This window comes from Orycteropus afer, unplaced genomic scaffold, assembly GCF_000298275.1.
Source record: "Orycteropus afer afer isolate SDZICR_OR568_19922 unplaced genomic scaffold, OryAfe1.0 scaffold00025, whole genome shotgun sequence".
Classification (NCBI taxonomy): Eukaryota; Metazoa; Chordata; class Mammalia; order Tubulidentata; family Orycteropodidae; genus Orycteropus; species Orycteropus afer.
The window spans coordinates 12,688,673-12,710,088 of NW_006921612.1; the positions used below are offsets into that span (position 1 = coordinate 12,688,673).

Here is a 21,416-nt window from a genome sequence, read left to right on the forward strand (position 1 = left end):
TGAAAACTTCTTAGGTATAACCAAACACCTTGAGGGAATGAGTCACTTGGTATGGAGGCTCTCAACCATAGTCTCATGGAACATTAAGGTCAATTGCCAAAATATAACCACAAAGACAATTTTCTACATCCTACTTTAGTGAATAGCAACTGGGGTCTTAAAAACTTGTGAGCAGCCATCTAAGAGGCAACTATTGGTCTCTCCTCATCCAGCAAAGAAGAGTGTAGAAAATCAAATACGCAAGGAAATAATTAGTCCAAAGGACCAATGGACCACCTGAATCCCAGCCTCCGTGAAACCAGAACTAGATGGTGCCTGGTTACCTCTGCTGACTGCTCTGAAAAGGATCACAATAGGAAATCCCAGATAGAGTCAGGGAAAATGTAGAGCAAAACTCAAGATTGATTAAAAAAAAAAAATGTCCAGGCTTACTGGTCTAATGAAGACTGATGGAACTCCCAAGACTATGGCCCTTAGACACTGTTCAAGCTAGAAACTGAACTTAACACCTATGACTCAACTGCCAGCCAAATGATAGACAGGCTTATAAGGTAAACAGTAATACCAGGAGATTATGCACTCATTAGAACAATCAAGCATATAAGATCAAGAGGACAGCATTTGTGCAAGGATAGAGCTAGGAAGGCAGTAAAGGACAGGAAGGAAAGATGAGAGGTAGGCGTAGGCACAAGGAAGAAGTGGGAAGAATGTTGTTATAGTGTGGAGATTGTGGTAAATGTCACAAAAAAGAATGTATGTGGACTGTTGAGTGGAAAACCAGTTTTCTATGTAAACTTTCACCCAAATCACAATTTAAAAAATAATAATAACAAAAGGAAAGAAGAAAGAAAGAAAACCCTGTAGGGCTGTTCTACTCTGTCACATGGGTTTGTCATGAGCCCGATCCACTTGATAGCACCTACTATCAATGATAACAATATTTCTTAAATATCTTTTTGTTTCAGGCACGGGACCAGCACTGTAAAAGTTCCAAAGATGAGGGAAACAAGTCCTCATTCTTAAGAATACTCTTGTCTATTACAAAAAATACAACATAGGTCCAAAAGAAAAAAAAAAAAAAAGTGTGAATAACAATAAGATGTTATGTGACCAAAAAGGAAGGTTTAAGTCCAGTAGAATCTAAGAAGGAGGGTTCATTTTGAGATAAAAATCAAGAAGAATTCATGTATAATAATGTACAACATTGTAGTTAAATTGAGTTTCAAAGGTAGGATTTAGATGGGGAGAGCTGGGCATGAACAGAAAAAGTAGAGGAAGAAAGAAGTTGATTAGACTCAGGGAAGAGCACGGACAAAGCAGAGAAGCAGGGAAAGCCATGTACACCAGAGCTATGAGTTTCAGTCCAGAGGGCCAGAGGCTCAGTAAGAATAATGAAGGTGGGGCTGCAAAGATACACACTCACGGCACAGCTGGTTCTGAATGTCATTCTAGAGTTGTTGTTGTTATGTGCCATCAAGTCGGACCCGACTCATAGAGACCCCTCCTTGGGTTTCCAAGGCAATATCACTACAGAAGTAGATTGCCCCATCTTCTTTCCGAGGAGTGGCTGGTGGGTTTGAACCACCAGCCTTCTGATTAGCAGTCAAGTGCCTTAGGCACTATGCTACTAGAGCTCCCCATCCTAGAGTAGTTGGATATTAGTACCTACCACAATTCCTGGGTACTTTGGAAACATTCAATAAAGGTTTGACGAATAAACCAACATAAGAGAATAAAATTCACATTTCTGCTTAACAATTTCTGTGGTAAATACAAAGTATGGCAGCCTACAAGATCCCTAATAAGTCTGCTGAAACGTAGATGCCAAGCAAGAAGCCTACTGAAGGGGAAATGAAATGGGGATGCAGATTTGACCTAAAATAGGAAGAATCACACAAGAAATGAGGACTTCATGTCTGTGCCTCACTTCTAAAAACAAATTTACAAGATTAATAGTGCCTTCCTGTAATAGAAATATTCTATATCTTGTTTTTTACTATGGTTATAAAATGGGTCACTATATTGTTTGTAGTAGTCCTTGGGTGGAGTGAGTGGTTTAAAAGCTTGATTATTAACTAAAAGGTTGGTTGTACAAATGCACCTTGAGGTACCTTGGAAGAAATGCCTGGTGATCTGCTTCTGAAAGGTCACAGCCTTGAAAAGTCTATGGAGCACAGTTCTCCTCCACACACATGGTCCTCATGAGTCAGAAATGACTTACCAGAAACTGGGATTTTTTTTTAAATTTTATTTTTCGTAAATAACTGTCTACTTTCATGAGAATCTGCTGCTCTTGACAACAAGACTCAATAAGTTGTCAAGAAAACCGGACTTTTATTCCATTGGGTGCTTTATATTTCACCCCTTTTGCTAATTTTTGTTATTACCTTCACTTACCTGTCAACATTGGTTTGCTCATACTTTGTTTATTCCTAACCCAAGACTTAATCTATGAGTTGTACTTCCTTACTGCTCTATCTGCAGCCCCATGTCTCTCTGACCAACTTACATCATAAACAGAAATGCTGCACCCTGTGTTTTTATATTAAAATCTACCAAGACTGAGAGCTCCTTGGGGTCAGGAAGTATTTGGTTTATTTGTGTGTCACTGTGGTCTAGTTCAGAGCCAGCACTTAGCAGGTACTCCTTAAAGCTTGCTGATTGAATGAAGCAGAGTAGCTGAACTAAAAGATATTTTTAAGCTTATTGCTCAACAATAGCAGAGGGTGTGGACTGTTTCTTCAGGTTTCTGTATTGCTCAAATGCCTTATTCTCTCACTGACTGCTTTCAAAAATGCTTTGAATTCAGTGCAGCCAAGGATCCCAAGGAACACATGACTTCCTTTAATGAATATAATGTGGTACAAGTGATGCTGTATGACTTCCAAGGCTAGGTTAGAAAGGTGACACAGTTTCCACCTTACTATTGTCTTAGGAGCTTTTTCTTGGAACCAAGCCACCATGTTATTAGGAAGCTCAGGATACCTAAAGAGACCATGTGAAGGCTGACAGGTGTAGCTGAAATTCTCATCAAATGATCACCTGCCAAAATGTGAGTTAGTAAGATCTTCCAATGATTTCAGTCCCATCTTGAGCTGCCCCTACTAAAGTGTTATAAAAACAAATTGTCTCTGGTCAGCCTTTTTCAGATTTCAGATTCATAAGCAAAATAAATGTTATTTCACTAAGCCAATATGTTTGGGACGTTTGTCAGACAGAAATAAATAACTCTTATGCCTTGGGCAAGTCACTTTCTCTCATATGGTACTCAATTTCCACACATGTAAAAAGTCAATCCGATAATGTAATCTCCAAGTTCTACTTTGCTCTGATTCTCAAAGGTTCTGCTGAGATGTGTAAAACAGCTATCACTTACACAGTGGCTATGTAAACACAGGATGCCCGTGAATCAGTATAATTTCATGCCCACAAGTTAGCATCAAAGGAGCTCTGGTAGAGTGGTACCTAAGGCATTTGACTGCTAACTAGAAGGTTGGAGGTTCAAACCCACCAGCTGCTCTGTGGACAGAAGTGGTGGCAATCTACTTACGTAAAGATTTACCGCCTCGAAAATTCAAACAGGGTCACTATGAGTTGGAATTGAATCGATGGTCTTAAGTTTCGTTAGCACCAAGGAGTCAGCAAACTATGGTCCATGAGCCAAATCCGGTCCACAATCTGTTTTGTCTTTGTTTTTTTAACAGATTTATTGAGATAAAATTCATATACTATACAATTCACTCATTAAAAGTGTATATAATTCAGTGGTTTATCATGTATTCACATGGTTGTATAACCAGCACCACAATCAATTCTACCACTTGTTTTTACAAATAAGATTTCATTGGAAAAGGGCCACATTCGTTTGTTTACTTAAGAAATGTTGCTTTTACTCTACAAGGAGGAGCTGACAGTTACAACAGAGATCTCATGGCCAGCTAATCCAACATTTACCATCTGGCCTTTCACAGGAAAAGTCTGCAAACCCCTGCTGTGGACACTAATCACCTTTGTCACGTGCTCTGTGTTTAGGATTACTGAGGAAGCACAATCCAGGTGGCTCTTTTCTTATTCCTAGGCAACTGTCTTGAGTTTCAGTTTCTTTATCTTCAAGAAGGGGATGACAGTACCTAACTCAGAAGGTTGTTGTTAAAAATAATACAAATTAGACAATAGATGTGACCCCTTCGAGCCAAAAAGCAACACAACGAAATTTTTGCAGACTTCTAGCTTAGTACCCTCAATGGCTTTCCATTTCACCCAGAATAAAACCCAGACGTCTTACCACTATCTACATATTGTTGTTGTTGTTTTGCCGTCGAGTCAGCCCCGACTCCTAGCGACCCCTCCTTGGGTTTCTGAGGCAGTATCACTATGGAAGTAGAATTGCCCAACCTTCCTTCCGAAACTATCTATGGAATCTGACCTCTGACATCATTTTGGACCATTTTCCCCCACACTCAACTTTCATTCCATGGTTCAAATCCATTAGCTCCTCCCTCTCCCCTTTGCCCTGACTGTTCCTCTCCTGGGATGTTCCTCCTCAGCCCTGTTCTGCAGATCCACACAGCCAGTCCTGTGTCATTTGGAGCTTAGCCAAGGGTACCATCTCCAAGAGGCCTTCCCAATTACACAATGTAAAGCATTCTTCCCCCTCACATCACTTCTATTATAGCCCTTACCAGTAACTAAATTTATATCACTTATGGGCTTACCAAAACCAAAAACCAAACCCACTGCTGTTAACTTCACTCACAGTGACCCTTTAGGACAGTAAAGAACTGCCTAGGCTGTAAATCTTTATGGAAGCAGACATTCTCTGGCTGAGTGACTGGTGGGTTCAAACCACCAAACTTTCATTTCATTGAGCAGCTGAGCATTTAACCACTGTGCCACTAAAAAAATAAATAAAAATCATTGCCTTCAAGTCAATTCTGACCCACAGCGACACCCATTGGGTTTCCAACGTGGTAAATCTTTACATAAGTAGATTGTCCCATCTTCCTTTTGTGAGTGGCTGGTGGGTTTGTTAACCTTCTGGTTAACAGTTAAATGCCTTAGGAACTATGCCTCCAGAGCTCCTTAACTGTGCCACTAAGGCTTACTGGTTTATTATTGTGCTCCTAAATAGAAGGTAATTCCATACAAGAAAAACTTTTCCATCTTGTTCACTGGTCTATCTCCAGCTCTCAGTATAGTATCTGGCACAAAATAGGAATAAATATGTGTTGAAACATGTCTATTTAGTATAAATAAATATTAAATAAGGCCCCCTTTTAAACACCAAAGGCTATTACAGACATTACAACATAGGGTTTTTCCCCATTCTTTTCCTGTTATCCCTTCCTACTAAAATTTGCTTACCTCAGGTCTTCTATAAAGAGCACTTAATTAAGGGCTATGCAAGGATTAAGTCAACATGCAAATTAGGTCAGTATCAAGGTCATGGGTAATGTGCAAGTAATCTAAAATGTAATGTTAGAAAAATCATCATGTATTATATGTGTTACACACTTTCTCTAATTTTAGTCCAGAGCCACCATAACATAATCTTAGATCTATATGCATTCCCCCTGCCTGGAATGTTCCTCCTCAAAAACCATGTTTACCAACTCAATTTTTCTGTGCAGCAGAAATCAACTGCCAAGTTGTCTGTAGACCACACACATCCACACACACTTCCTGAGATACAAGTTCTAGATAAATCACCTCCTACCTGCGTCCGATGCCAGATCACAGAAGCCCTGGAGTGGCCCAGCTTGTTCCGACAGGGGCCTTTGTCATAATGTATCAAGAGGAAATCATCCTGTGAGATTCAGAAAAAGAGCAAGAGTGAATGTAAGATTTATTTTCCATTTAATGAATGGTCCCTGCCTGAGCTACATTTCTTTTTTATATACTCAAAAAATAGATATGAGAGTATAATGACACCAAAGGAAGAACATTCACCTATAAACATCTCATGGCTGTCACTATAGTGCCAGAGGTCACAGTCCTCTCCAGGTGCTGTCCACTCTGCAGTCCTAGAGGACAGGGCAAACTGGGCACTAGAGGGCATCCTGGACCAGATTTCAATCCTCACCCTGAGAGGACCTCATATGGTACAGAATCTTGTGCTGATACAGAACTTCTGAACAAGTGTGTCAGAGGCTCTTGCTACTCCAGAAAAGCTCTTCCTGGCCACTAGTTATATTATGTCCAACTTGAGTTGTTTTTGTTTTTGCAACTTCCAAACCATCTTGACAGTATTTCCCCCTGGGGTTAGATTATTTTCATTTATCTGTGGTCCATCCTCCTCTATTAGTATTAGATTTCTCACCTGGAAAATGCTTTCTTTCAGCTTAGATTATTAAGTTTTTTTCACACTATTCAAGAAGAAGTCCAAACACCATCTTCTACCTACAATTATCCCAGTTGTCCAGAAGTATTTAGTAGCTCCTGTCACGGTTCTCATAGAAACACTGTGTTCAGGAGTTCATCATAGAATTCTCAAATTCTGTGTTGATTTCCAATCACTTTACATAACTAGTCTTCCCTAGGTTGTCAAATTGTTAAAGTTGAGACCTTTATATTTATGTAAATGTCTTTATGTTCTTCTGTGCAGTGCTTTGCACCCAGGATCTCAGTAATACTTATAGTGAGTGATGCGTAGTTTTTCTATACAAAACCCTCTGCTGCTTCATGAACAGGAAGTGGCCTTTTTTCTATCCAACTATGAGTAAGAGGAAACAGTTAAGTAGTACAATTGAAGGTATCCAGGATGGTGTATCTACTTAACCATGGCTGTAAGCACACAGCCTCCTTTTAAGAAAAAAAGTAAATAAACAGTATCTAATGTGTCTGAGAGAACAGGAAGTCACTACTCTGATAACAGGGAAAGTTGGACAGGAGTTGTTGTCTTCTGGCCCTTAAAAACAACTCTGAGAGAACTAGACTGGGTGGCTGTAGCCAGCTGTCTTTCCTCGTATCATGAGAATGGTACTGGTTTTGAGTTTGCTAATTCTGTATGTCAAAGCTCCTGATGCCTTAGTGTGTAGTGCTGTATCACTAAATCCTGACTTATTTATGGCAGAACACCATAAAGGCTTTGTTGGAGCTTTGACATCCCAGCCAGCCACTCTCTATTTTATCCCTTTTGCCTAGACTCCTCATCTGTCAAAGGAAGAATAAGAGTCGGTAAACTCAATGCCACTCCTAGGCTATTTGTCTTCTTTGAGGCTATTTCTGGCTACTTTTATCCACTGTGAACTCTGTCTTCATCAACGTCTTAATTATATCTACTTTCACACTAGTATTTATACATGATATATTTCACTATTATAGCTCTGTAATATAATATTTACACAGATATAATATTCATTTGTACATCTGGAACTTAAACCACATCATGTTGTCCTACAATTTTAAAAGTCTTGATCTCCACTAGCAGAGGCTGACAAATCTGGCTACACAGCAGAATCACGTGAACAGCTTATGGAGTATGCTGATGCTTGGCATTCACTGCCTAGATACTAATTCAGTAGGTCTAAAGTAGGGCCCAGTTAATAAACCCCCTAAGCACTGGCCCTTATGCTAGAGCTCCAACTTCTTAAATTTTGGCACACAAAGACTTTCATCAAAGTCCTAACTTTCTGTCCAGTATTTCTGGCCATGCTCAGACCACATACAACTCCACGCCATTCTTTATCAGTCTAGTTTTCTAGTTGCCTCCCTCAGTACATTCTATTCTCTTTCCCAGATGAACTTATAATCAGTATTCAAGGATTCAACTGTCATTGTCCTTCCCGTTTCCCTGAGACCCAGTGGGCTGCTCATAGACCTTACATCCATCCTCACTACAGTGCTCTTCACAAGGCACTATTGCTCTGGGTTATGAGGTTTCTCACCATGGAGAGATCACAGGTTCCTCAAGGGCAGGGACTATACTTACTCATCTCTGCAGCCCTCACGTCTAAACCAGAGTGAGCCACAGACTCTCACTGCATGCTATTCAAGGAAAATAAAAGCTGATTTTAAAAGTTCCTTTCTTAGAAACCAAAGCAAGACCTGTTGTCACTGAGTAAATTATGACTCATGGCAACCTCACGTATAAAACAGAACTGCTCCATACGATTTTTTTTGGCAGTAATCTTTATGGGAACAGATCACCAAGCTTTTCTTCTGAGGTGATGCTGTGTGGGTTCGAACCAGCAACCTTTTGATTAGTAGAGGAATGTAAACTGTGCGACTCAAGGACCTTTCTTTTCTTTTTACTTTTTTTTAATTTTTATTGTGGTTTGGGTGAACGTTTACAGAGCAAATTCACTTTCCACACGGCAGCTCACATACACTTTGTCTCATGACATTGATTGCAATTTCCAACCATGCAACAGTTCCCCCTTGTACTTCCTCCCCGTTGTTACCTCTTCCCTGTGTCCTTCTTCCCATGCACTCTTGCCCCCTGAGCTGTCTCCCTGTGCGTACACAGTCCTTCTATTCTCCCGTGATTGATCTCTCTAAGGAGTGCATCCACCTAATGTAAATGTTCAGCTCATATGCCTATCTTTTGTTTGGCTGGAAGCCACAGGACTGGGTTCAATTCCAGACCTGAAGGGCAGGTAGGGGCCATAGTCTTAGGGGTTCTACCAGGCTCTATCAGACCAGCAAACCTGGTATTTCTTTTATGGTTTTTAATGATTTTGAGTTTTTTCCACATTGTTCTCCCACTTTGTCCAGGATCTCCAGATAGCATTTCGAGTGGTTAACCATGGTAGCCAGTCACCACCTAGTTCTTCTGGGCTGAGGATCGCATGGTATACCAGTCTCTTGGACTAATCATCTCTGTGGGTCTTTGTTCTTTTTCATTTTCCTTTGCTCTTGATGAGAAGAGACCCATCGTTGCATCTAGATGGCCGCTTGCAAGCTTTTAAGATTGCAGTCACTATTTGACAAAGTAAGATGTGAAACAGTGTTTTTGTATAGTATGCTATTCCAGGTGAGCTTGATGGCCCCTGTGGCTATGGTCCCGAGCCCACAGGTCCAATTATTCACTCCCTCTGAGTAGCTGGCTGTGGCCAAGAAGTGACTACAACCTTGTCAGGGATATTTCTTATACTCTAATATGCTTTTTATACCATATAAATGCTTTAATTGCAATTTTAATTTTAATGATGAAGCCCTGAGGCATAACAAAAATCCCAAGACCTGCCTAGGTCTATTTTAATAAGAAGACACATTTCCTCACTATTGTTCAGAAGTTTAATTAAACTCCTTCATGGAAACAGAAATAATAGAGCATGCTACAGAAAGATACAGAGAGCTGTGCTCCACATGGTTTTCAACGGCTCATTTTTTGGAAGTAAATCACCAGGCCTTTCTTCTGAGGCACTTCTGGGTAGAGTTCAACTGCTTTTTGGTCAGCAGTCTTGGGTGCTAACCCTTTGTAGCACCTAGAGACTCCAAGATATATGATAATTAAATGATCAGTTTTCCAAAAAACTGGAAAACAGTTACATGCAACAAAATATAATAATGCTTTGGAGATGTTCAAAGATAAAACAAGATTCCTTAGAGTGATTCAAGTACTTAAGGTTTAAAATTTCTTTTCAAACTCTGGCTTAGAGCAGCATGGTCTAACACAAAGATGATGGCTTTTAAGAGTTTGACAGATCATAGATTGGAAACTGATTCCATACTTTACTATATCAGTTTGAGAAGGATCTTTAACCACCTTGGATTTCTTTTTAGAAAAGGAAATCATAATTCCAACTGACACAGATAGTGCATGTATTAGATAAAATAGGTATATAGAGGAAACTATACCATGCTGGCACATACTAACTATTTTAACAAAAAGTAATTACTCACCTCTCAAAAAAGAAAAAGAAAAAGAGAAACTGAACTTGTCCTTTTCTACTGTAAGCGGTGAGTGTGAGGGTAGCATTTTTAGTTAGTTGATAAGCAAAGAGAGAGGTGAATTATGGGCTACATCAGTAAAAGATTCAAATGGAAGATAGGACTTGACTATGTGCAGAAGAGGGAGAAGAGATAAATATGATCAGAAGGAAGTGGTTGAAAATAAATTGTAAGTCCTTGATACTTTTATGTGCAAGAAAGCATGCCTTGGGTGGAAAAATCCCCAAAGGAAGAGACAATGTATGCGAAATGCCCCTCCTCGTCTTAAGAGCTCTGCTGACCTCAAGCCTTACATTTGTGTGCTTGTCTTAAATCACTGTTACGGCCCTTGATAAATCACCCCACCAGTAGACTCCCTTTCCTCCAGAACCTCCTTTCAATGGCAATAGAGCCATTTTTCAGCAGCTTTTCAAATACAAAGAAAAACAGGAAACTATTGGCCACAAAGATGATGACTTTCAATGAGGCAAACTGCAGTGCATGTTTCTCTGTCATTAATTCAGGCAGAAGCCAGGGCAGTATTATGCCTTCCCACACAGGCCAGACCCTACTTTAGAATGAGAGTCAGACAGATGGTGGTCTGCAGAGACTAGAACAGAGAGTAAATAGTGTGATGTTTAAAGGGAAAGACAGTGGCATTTCCCTTCCACTCCCTGTACCTTGATTAAGGTAGTAAGAGGAGGTAGCAACAGAAATCAACGTGTTGTCAGTCCATTTCTAATACTGCCCCTGAAAAATCTAATACATAGGAAAACTGGCATTCACTTCCTTTTCCCTTTGATAAAAGTTACAAGGAGTGGTAAACTGCAGGCCAGGTACTAGATGACCAGTAAGCAGTTCCTACAGAGTTGATTCTGACTCATGGTGACCCCAATCCCAAGATCTGCCAGGAGTCTAGGTATATTTTAATAAGAGGACACATTTCCTCACTATTGTTCAGAGAAGTTTCATTAAACTCCTCTGTTGAAACAGAAACAATAGGGAATGCTACAGAAAGCTACAAAGTACAATTATGCTCCACAGGGTTTTCAGTGGCTCATTTTTCAGAGTAAATCACCAGGCCTTTCTTCTGAGGTACCTCTGGGTGGAATCCAACTGCTTTTTAGGTAGCAGTCATGGGTGTTAAGCATTTGCACCACCTAGGGACTCCAAGGTACTGGGCATTATATCATAACTCAATAATCAGTTTTCAATAAATTGGAACACAGTAAGATGTAACAAAATATAATAATGCTTTGGAGGCTGTAAAGGACTTGTAATGCTTCAGAAAGATCTTTCCAGTACCCCCTTCCCACCCCACATGGTCAAAAAACAATCTAGTTGTTTGGACTTAAGCAAAAGAAAACCAATCCTGCCAAACTGATTTATTAAACTTGCTAGGAAGCAACAAGGAAGCCTCCAGAATAGAAAATAGTAATACTTTCTCCAGATTTGCTCAGCTATACCAGTGTCTACTGTGAATTCGGTGAGTAATTTAAAGTTAATAACATTACTTTTGAAGGAGCCACCCAAAAGAAAATAATACGTTCAATTTTTTAAAAAAGGTGGTTTTCAAGTTTAAAAGATCTTGAATAGATGTGTTTGTTATCTTTTTAAATATTCCATCTCAAATACACTCTCATTTCCTTGGAAACTGACGAACCTGTTCTTCTGAGGTGAACATTTTATATAAGTAGCCGGCAAAGTTCCAAGGTAATTCCACTTGGCCCACTGTTAGGAATACTTTCTCCATTACTTTAACAGCCTGAGTTGACCCTTCTCAACCATACATGCTAGGGCGAACAGCTCTGATATAACCCCTCCTTACAGGTACTTTATGAGACATAGTGCTTTGATATCAGAATGAGAGTAAGGTAAGAAGGAGCAGTCTTTTGACAGATCCAATATGAACCTCTGACAATATAAAACATGCATTTATCCTAACCAACTTTATTTTACTTACATCTTAATGGCATAAAACTATTAGTGAATGAGAAGGATAGATTCATCTCTAACACACCAAAATATATCCTTTTATTATACCTCTTGGTTCATTTTGATTTTCACTAACTGCAATGGTCGTAATAGACGATTAGTTCTGCCATCTACGTAGAGTTTTAGAAAAGTACACACAAGTAAACTCTTCTAAATCTAAAGTCATAGAATCATCATTTTGGTAAAATTTTCACCCCCTCACCACCATGACCACCAGCGTGAGAAAGAACACAATGCTGAAAAGAAGTGTCATTTGCATCAGGCCTTGAAGATAGAGAAAGTGTAGTACACTGAGAGAGAGGGGAATTAGTTTGTGCAGATGCACAGATACGGTGTGTTTAGGAAGCACTCTTAGCAGAAGACTCTCAATATAGGGCACACTTGGGAGACTATTGGCATTTAAGGCTAGAAACTTAAATTGTGCTGGACAGGAAAGAGCTTTGTAGGGTATTTTGCCCTGTTGATGACAGGAGAGTCATTGAATATTGAAACTGCCCCTATGCCCAGCATGTTTAGTTTCCTGCGTGTTTCTTGCTATTCCACTAATAGTTCCCTTGAACAATATCTAAGACTCTATCCATCCCCTTAAGTCCCTGGATGAATCCCAAACCTGAACTGGTATTTCCCTCCCCAAAACTCCTGCACTAATTACTATCTTCTGATACCATTGCCCTCAATGAATTAATATTTTAATAAATGCAGAAAAAATTTGAATATTGCTTACTTTTCTTTTTCATAGAAAAAGTCTGTTAGCTCTTTAGGAAATGGCTGGTCTAATTTTTTCATTCTGAATCTGAACTCCAAAGCTCAACACAGCAATTTAAAGCTTAAGTCCATACTCACATCAAGAGACTCAAGACAGTACCAGCAGAAGGCGTGTTTGCAGTTTTTACACATCATTTGGGCACAGCCTTCATCACGTTCAATGTAGACTTTGCACTTGGGGCAGCGTTTGATTGGCGCATCGTCCTCTTCCATTTTGAAAGTAGAACTGTCGGAGAAATTCCATTAAGGCTTCTGCTTAGTGAGGTCCCAGGATAGATCTGTCAGCTTTAGTTCAGTTGAAAGCATTAGATTAACTAGACAGATCGAGGCCATTTTTTATCAAATGAAGCAAAACAAAGCCAAATAAAAAAATACAGAAACCAGAAAACTATGAGGTAGCGAATTTGTGTTAGACAGGGGTGGGGGGGGCGGCGGCAATGCCAGAACATATGCCAATTTAGAGGTATAGACAAACAAAGCATGAAAAATGGCTTTTAATGGGGCTATCTGATTAATGGCATTATGGTAAAGTTCATGCTCTTATTCACATATTTGCATACTTCATATGCACTGTTTTACTAAAATAAATAAATCAATGTTATAAACACATGCACATATAAACCCATACTTTGTGAGATATATCTGGCTTATCTTCACAAAATTGTTTTCATGAGAAACCTGGTTAGTCTAGCAGTGGTTAGCATGAAGGGCTTTAAGTCTGAGTTCAAGTGCTGGCTCTTCTACTCATTGGCTGTGTAATAACTTTTCTGAGCTTTAACGTTCTCATCATTGACAGGATAGAATGAAATTATATACAAAAAGAGCACAGTGTGATATCAAGCATATGTGAAGTACTTCAATACCTAGAAGGAATAATATTAGGCTGCTAATAAAAAAATATTTAGGTATGATTATGGGTAGATGTTTACCTATGCTATTAATTTAAAAAATAAGGCTAAATACATGCAAAAAAAAAATCTTGGAGAGTAAGTGGTAAACTGTAAAGAGTAGTTATTATTGATTATGAGGTACATTAGTTACACTGTTTGAACTCATTACATCAACAAATAACTTATAGAAAAATTATTTCCCTTTGGGAGAAAGATTTTTCTGAACATAATACATTTATGAGTATAAATTTATTTATATAAATTTAAGCAAGCAGAATGCATCCTTGTTCAAAGTTATTCCACAAATATCATAGTAAGTGAAAGTATAAATATTATAGTTTCACTTTAGATGAATTTTCTGACAACTAGTAGTGAATTTTCCATATGCCACATCCATAGAGTTTTCAAAAGCACATGACTCCTCCCCTATAGAGGTGTACATGATTCTGTTTTATCCATTTACAGGAGGTGAAAGGTAAAGAAATATTGGGAAGGAATCCAATACAATCTAGTAGTTAGGAGCATGAATTCTAGAGTCAGACAGACAAATCCTGGCTGCACCACCAAGTATCATCAACCTTACTCTCCTCATCTGCAAAAATGAGGATAATAGTATCAGACGGGCATCATGAGGATTAAAAGAGTTTAGTTGTGTCAAGTACAAAAGCAAATATCTTGGCCCTTGGATAGTAAACATTCAATGAATGGTAGCTGTTATTAATAATAAAATAAGTAATGGAAGGAAATAAAACTATCTCTAACTCAAAACTTTTTCCAGTTTAAAAATAACCTACAGACTGGAACGGCCCTACAAAATGTGATTTAGCATGAACTAGAGGTTATGAGAGGGCTAAATGAGATAACATATCTGTAGATGCCTCAAATAGGACCTGGCACAAAGTCAGTTCTGATCAAATGGGATCTATATCCACCTTCTGAGGATGAATCTGGTTTAGAGCTAGAAGTCATGAAAGGAGCTCTGGAGGCGCAGTGTCTCAGGCATTTGACTCCCAACCAGAAGGCTGGCGGTTCAAACCTACCAGCCACTCTGTGGAAGAAAGACTGGGCAATCTACTTCTGTAAAGATTTACTATCTCAGAAATCCAAAGAGGATCACTATGAGTTGGAATCGATTCGAAGGCAATAAGCTTGGAGTTTGGTTTAGAAGTCATGATGCACCAAATTCAGTGATTGTCAGTTATCGGGCTAGATAATATTGTTTCAGTTTAAAAGCCAGGCGTGATCATAAAGTCATGAAGCCGATTTTCTCATGTGACTCATAGCTAATTATAGGTCCATGTCACTAAATAGGGCAACATTGCTGGAGTGATCAGAGCATTTCTCAGGGAAACTTTACAAAAGGGGAAACGGGTAAAATACGTAAGTCTTGGCACACTGCCTTATGCTCAAGAAGCTCTAGTGGTATAGTGGGTAAGGCATTTGGCTTCTAATCCCAAAGTCAGTGGTTCAAACACATCAGCTGCTCTGAGGGAAGACAATGAAGCAATCTACAAAATTTACATGCACAGACAATGGTTTTCCAACATTTTTTGTTACTTCAATTATATTTCAAAATATTATTAATAATAACTCTTACTATAAACTCAAATACATTTGAGTTTACTGCCTAAGGCATTTGACTGCTAACCAGAAGGCTGGAGGTTCAAACCCAAGTCACTCCTCAGAAGGAAGAATTTGCAATCTACTTCCATTGAGATACTGCCGCGGAAACCCAAGGAGGGGTTACTATGAGTCAGAAACGACTTGATGGCAGTGAGTTTAAGTTTTAGTCTTACTATAAACTCAAATATACAAAATTAAATAGAAATCTTTGACATTTTAAGTCACCATCTGCATGAGTGAATGTCTTCAAGGGAAAAGACGTAATAAAAATGAGTGAAGCTGGCAAATGGTGAATAATAATGAGGTCAAAGCCTTGGTGGCACACGGTTAAGTGCTTGGCTGCTAACCCAGCACTTGGTAGTTCAAAGCCACTTAGAAGTTCTGTGGGAGAAAAACCTGGTGATCTACTCCCATAAAGATGATAGTCAAGAAAACCCTACGGAACAGTTCTGCTCTGCCCCCCGGTGACTATGGATCGAAAATTGACTTGACAGCACCTAACAACAACACAAGGAAGATTTCAAACTTTTGAATTAACTCTACTGTATAAAAAAATAACTGGGTTATATAAATGAAACTGACATTCAGCTTCAAAATGAGGGATACAAGCAGGAGCAGTGAAGACTGTGGCAAACTGGAGACAGCACATATTCCCTCTGAAAAGGCAGCTTCTGCTTTATTCAGGTGACAGTTACATGTGGCCCATCTGACTAAATATTCTCAGAGAAGCCAGAAGTTCATATTTTTATGTAAAAATCTTCTAGTTTATAGTTCCCACAAAATGTGGTTTAAACTCAAAAAACAAAACAAAACAAACAAATAAAAGAACTCACTGCCATAGAGTCAACTCTGACTCAGAGCAACTTCCATTGGGTTTCCAAGGCTGTAAATCTAGATTGTGGTGTCTTTTCTCCTGAGGCACAAGTAGCAGGCAGGTTCAAACTGCCGAACTCTAGGCTAGCAGCCAAGTTCTTAACCATTGTGCCACCAGAGCTCCAGGCTTACAGAAGTAGATCACCTTATCTTCCTCCAATGTAGCACCTGGTGAGTTTGAACCACTGACCTTCTGGTTAGCAGCCAAATGCCTTACCTACTACACTACCAGAACTCCTTTCAAAATGAGGTTTAGGAGCTTTTATTTAAATTGTCCTTGTGGAATGATTTAAATTAGACCAGAAGAGTAGATGAAGAAATAGTAAGTCATCAGGGTCTAAACATTCATAATCGTCCAATTTGATAAGGTTTTGTGCTCAAGAAAATAGCAGAATTAGGTCTCCTCCATTCCAACAAGGAGAAGCACATTGGTCCTTTCTTGTTCCCTGTCTTCTTGCTTAACAGAATGTAGGGAAACACTCACTCCTTTAATAGGGGAATTTCTCTTTTAGACAGATAATTTAATTGTTTCAGGAGGGTAAATACTCTCACATTGCCCTCTGCTTTCTCCTTCTCCACCCTGGAAATCAATTATTTTGAATCTAACCATGTGAGAAGTCCATTACTTTCTGTAAAATTTCAGCATCTAAACCTTATTAAAATCCTGTAACTTAAGTGATTCCTTCAAACATGTGAGTGAATGCCTGCCATGTTTCAAGATCTGGAGAGATAGAGATTAAAAAAAAAAAAAAAAAAAAACACAGGACATGATCTCGGAAGCTCAGCCTAATAGAAGAGTTAGTCATGTAAACAGATAAATTAAAATACAATGTGGCTTGTATTGTAACCCATATAGACAATCTGCAGTAAGAACACAGAGAATGGAGTCACTAACCTTGCCCTGGGAAACTGCAAAATCTTCACAAAGAAGGAGACATGAGCCATGACTTGAAAACATAGCAATGAGTATCCCAGGAAAAGGGGGAGGGTGGTGAGAGGGCATTCCAACCCTAAGGAACAGATGTGCTGGCAGAAGGTAGTCAAATGGTGTATTCCAGACATGCAAGTCAGGTCTTGGGGATTGTGGATGAGGGAAGGGGTACAGCAGAGTTGGAAGGGAGAAGCAGAAGAGGAAGACAGAGGGCAGCTGGGTGATAGAACCTTCAGGCAATTTCACAGGCAACGGATAATGGGCAATTGTAGGGAGTTCTTTTATGAAGGATGTTGTCTCAGTAGGGGAAGTAACAACTCTATCTTGAACCAAATGAAAATGCAGATTTTATAGGTCAAAGAGAGTTGAGTATTATCAATTTCTTATGGTTCAATTTCTTATGGTTCAAACTAATTATTTCAAGGTTCATGTAATGATGCTGTAGTTTCAACCTGGGCATAAAAACCACACCAATCACCATCTAATTGATTCTGATTCATGGTGACCTCATGTGTTGCAGAGTAGGGTTTCATAGGGCCTTCATGCCTGTGATCTTTTGGAAACAGACTGCCAGGCCTTTCTTCTGAGAATCCTCTAGGTGGCTTTGAACTGCCAACTTTTGGTTAGTAACCAAGTGCTTAATATTTGCCATCCAGGGAGCCTAACTGGGGCTTAAAGGCAACATAACTGTTGGGAAGAAGAGAGGCAGAAAGAAAATAGTGTTTTATGATATCTTTCCTAATTTTGTGGTTGTTGTTGTTGCTATTATGTGCCGTCAAATCAGACCCAACTCATAGCGACCCCTCCTTGGGTTTCCGAGGTGGTACCACTACAGGAGTAGATTGCCCAACCTTCTTTCTGAGGAGTGGCTGGTGGGTTTGAACCACCAGCCTTCTGGTTAGCAGTCAAGTGCCTTAGGCACTACACTACTAGAGCTCCTAATGTTGTGATTAGGTGCCATCAAGTTGACTTAAAATCGTAGCAACTTCAGAGTAGAACTGCTCCATAGGGTTTCCTAGGCTATAATCTTATGGGAAGAAGCTGGGCTGCTAACTGACAGGTTGGCTTTCACTACAACCAATTGCTCAGCAGAAGAATGATGTGGCAGTCTACTTCCATAAAGATTACAGCCTTGGTAACCTTTTGGGGGCAGTTCTACTCTGTCCTAGTGAGTCACCATGAGTCAGAATCAATTACATGGTTTAGAATCTTTATGGAACCAGATTGCCAGGTCTTTCTCTCACAGAGTTGTTGGGTGGGTTTGAACTGCCAACATTTCAGGTAGCAGCCAAGCACTTAAGGGTTGTGTCATCAGGGCTCTTTATCCTTCCTGATAGTCTCACTATTTTAGGAAGATGTAGATGTCTTGGCCTTGGGAACCTGGGGATCTGTTTCTGATGACTCTTCTGTTATCTAACTATTGCCCATCTAGTATTGTTCTATTCATGCACCCCCATTTTGGATCATCTTCAACACAACTAAAGCTTGGAAAGACTTCAGGTATCATAGGATATAAAATACTGAATAGTAAGGAGGGGTTGCTATGAGTCAGGTCCGACTCGACAGCAGTGTGTTTTTTGTTAATTAATTGTTTATATATTTGTCTTTCCAAAACAAGCAGTTTATAGCTTTGTTTCTTATATAACTTTATATTCCTAGGACCTTGCCCAGTGCAGCACACACAGCTAATCTTCAAAAATAAATAAATAAATAATGATAAATAGAAAGAAAGGCAGACAGACAAATGAAAGTCCAAATGAAACTCAAGAGGATGAGGATTTGGTGAGACTGATCTAGATGCAGTTCTGTCCTTTTCTGTGGAAGGTTTAGGGAGGAAGCCTGTTTCTTTTTCCCAGCCCTCAACCCTCACACTTTGTGGCAGCTTGTGTTCAGAGGATACCTGGTTTCCCCTGGAAGGAAGGTGATTGGCATGGTGTCTTGGCAGCCCTGACCGGGGTGCCAGCTGGCTTTGCAGTAGGAGCAGAATTCCATGTCACAAGCCTTGCACTGCACCAGCTGAGGGGTCTGCAGTCCCATCTCCTGTAGCTGGCACACAGCCTGGCAGGTGGACGCAGGGCACCAAGTCCGACAGGGATCCAAGAGCACCTCTAGCACAGGGAAAGAAAACAGGCAAATCACACTCGGAAGATCAAACGATGACACTGGGTTTCAGGATTGAGGAATCATGTCAACCCACAGCTGAGCATTTTTAATGTCTAGGATAACATCCAGATAATTTAGTAAGGCAAAAGTGGTCACTCCTGATTTGGACCCCATCTTGCTCTTCAGCCTCCCCTCTAGGCACTCCCAACTTTTTACTAATTTTTCATGTGGGAGAGAAACAGACCTTCAAATATTCTATGACTCCTTTACCTGTGCTGTGTACACATATAACACCCTAGTCTACCTAAGATATACTCTGCTTGTTCTTGAGGGCTCAGCTCAGATGCCACGATGTTCTGTAAATCTTTGCCTAAGCACCCCAGCTGGGTTATCTCTGGTTCCTGCGCCCCATAATCCTTACTGCACTGTACTTGGAGAATCTCTTTCCTTGTCTGCCTCCCTGGGAGACAGTTTTCTAAAGTCAGGAATGTGTTTTTAATCTTGCATCCTTCCCACCTGACCCAGTGCAAGGCACACAGTAGGCACTCAGAAAATGTGTGCTAAAGAATGGGATGAAGGGAAGGAAGGAAGATGGCTGAATTCTTCTTCTCAAATGATTCATCTGCTTGGTATTTTCTGACTTCCCAAATTTAAATCTAAGCCATGAACTAACTACACAATAAAACTACTGCTTTGATGACTTGGTTAACCCTCTGAAGTGGACTGTAAGTAACTAAGAAAACTAATTTAATGAAATTAGTCAGGAAGTTTATTTTTCAAAGCAGGACACCCTGACACTCCCATTCCTTCAAACGCTTGTTAAAAAGAAATCCATTTCTTTAAATAATTAGCCCTGAGATGTCTTTACTTGTGAGCCCAGTTATTAATTTTATTTACTCTCTTGTATAGTGTGACACTGAATTCTTAATGAATGTAGAGTGGGAGGGAGAATCCTGCCAGGAAACCACATGGAATTTTAACACTCTGCCAAAAATCTGTCTGAGGCCAAAGGATTATGCGACTATTTTCAAAGGTCTTCAAGTAGGACACTGATTTCTAAGCTTTTTAGCAAGGTTGTTCTTGGGAAGTAATTCGAGACAACTGGATTTTTCTGGGGAAATTTGGAATGTGATGAAAAGGCCCTTGCAAACTTCTCGGCTGTATGACTGGCAGCCAGGAAAGTTTCAGTTCACCTGCATTAAACATACTGTGAATACTCACTGAGAATCTATAACATGTTGTGGACTTAGGGTGGGTTCAGACCTCACCTAAACATATTGTCACAGGCTGAACAGGAATCACTAGGTGGGGTGTTCTGACTATGAATATACAGGCATACATGCATATTATATTTTTCCATTCTACATTTAATTGAAGCCAGATTCAGTCATCTGGGCTCAAGCTTGTTCAGGTATATCCTTCCTAAAAATATAGTCATATAATCAAATATCAACAGGTCTTTGAATTAAAAATCAGTGAGTATTTTACTCTTGGTGAACCATATAGTTTCTGTGGCAACTACTCTATTGTACTGTCGCCAAGCAAAAGCTGCTATGGACAATACAAAAGTAACGGGTGTGGCTGTGTTACAACAAAACGTTATTTACAAAAACAGGCTGTGGGCTGAACTTGGCCTACTGGCCCAGGTTTGTTCTACCCTCCTTTTTTCATACAAAATGATGAACTAAACAATGGTATAAAAATTGGTACCTCTGCTAGATTAAGGTGCTCTTGTGGTGTAGTTGGGAGCTCTGGTAGCACAGTGCCTAAGGCATTTGACTGCTAAACAGAAGGCTGGTGGTTCAAACCCACCAGCCGCTCCTCGGAAGAAAGGTTGGGCAATCTACTTTTGTAGAGATACCGCCTTGGAAACCCAAGGAGGGTTTGCTATGAATTGGATCTGACTCAACGGCAGTGGATTTTTTGTGGTGTAGTTGTTAAAGAATTAGGCTGCTGATGAAAAGTTTGGCAGTTCAAACCCACTAGCTGTTCTGCCAGCAAAAGATAAGGCAATCTGTTTCCATAAATATTTACTGCCTTGGAAACCCTATGGTGCAGATCTATTCTGTTCTAAGGGGTTGTTATGAGTTGGAATCATGTTGTGAGTTGTTATGAGTTGGCAGTGGGCTTTGGCCAGAAGATTTTGAAGAACTTGCTTATATAAAGGGACTCTGAAGTGGTATTCATGAAAATGTGCCACTCTTTAATTGCTTTTCATTATAATAATGCAAAAACATTCAATGAAACTTCTAATAGTGAGTAAAATAATGCAAATAGGTCTTGTCTTGCTGTTGTTATGTGCCATCAAGTCAGATTCGACTCATAGCGACCCCTCCTTGGGTTTCCGAGGCAGTATCACTATG

The 21,416-nt window shown here is 39.7% G+C and overlaps 1 protein-coding gene across 1 annotated transcript in view; it reads right to left on the minus strand.

The window, feature by feature from the left end:
• Window positions 1–21,416, minus strand: part of RNF144A (ring finger protein 144A) — a 109,985-nt gene that overhangs the window by 20,406 nt on the left and 68,163 nt on the right. The window contains exons 4-6 of the mRNA XM_007935124.1: window positions 18,851–19,058; window positions 12,712–12,859; window positions 5,717–5,806 (exon numbers count right to left, since the gene is read on the minus strand). Coding sequence (XP_007933315.1) covers window positions 5,717–5,806; window positions 12,712–12,859; window positions 18,851–19,058 — 446 coding nt within the window. The remainder of the gene's footprint in view (window positions 1–5,716; window positions 5,807–12,711; window positions 12,860–18,850; window positions 19,059–21,416) is intronic.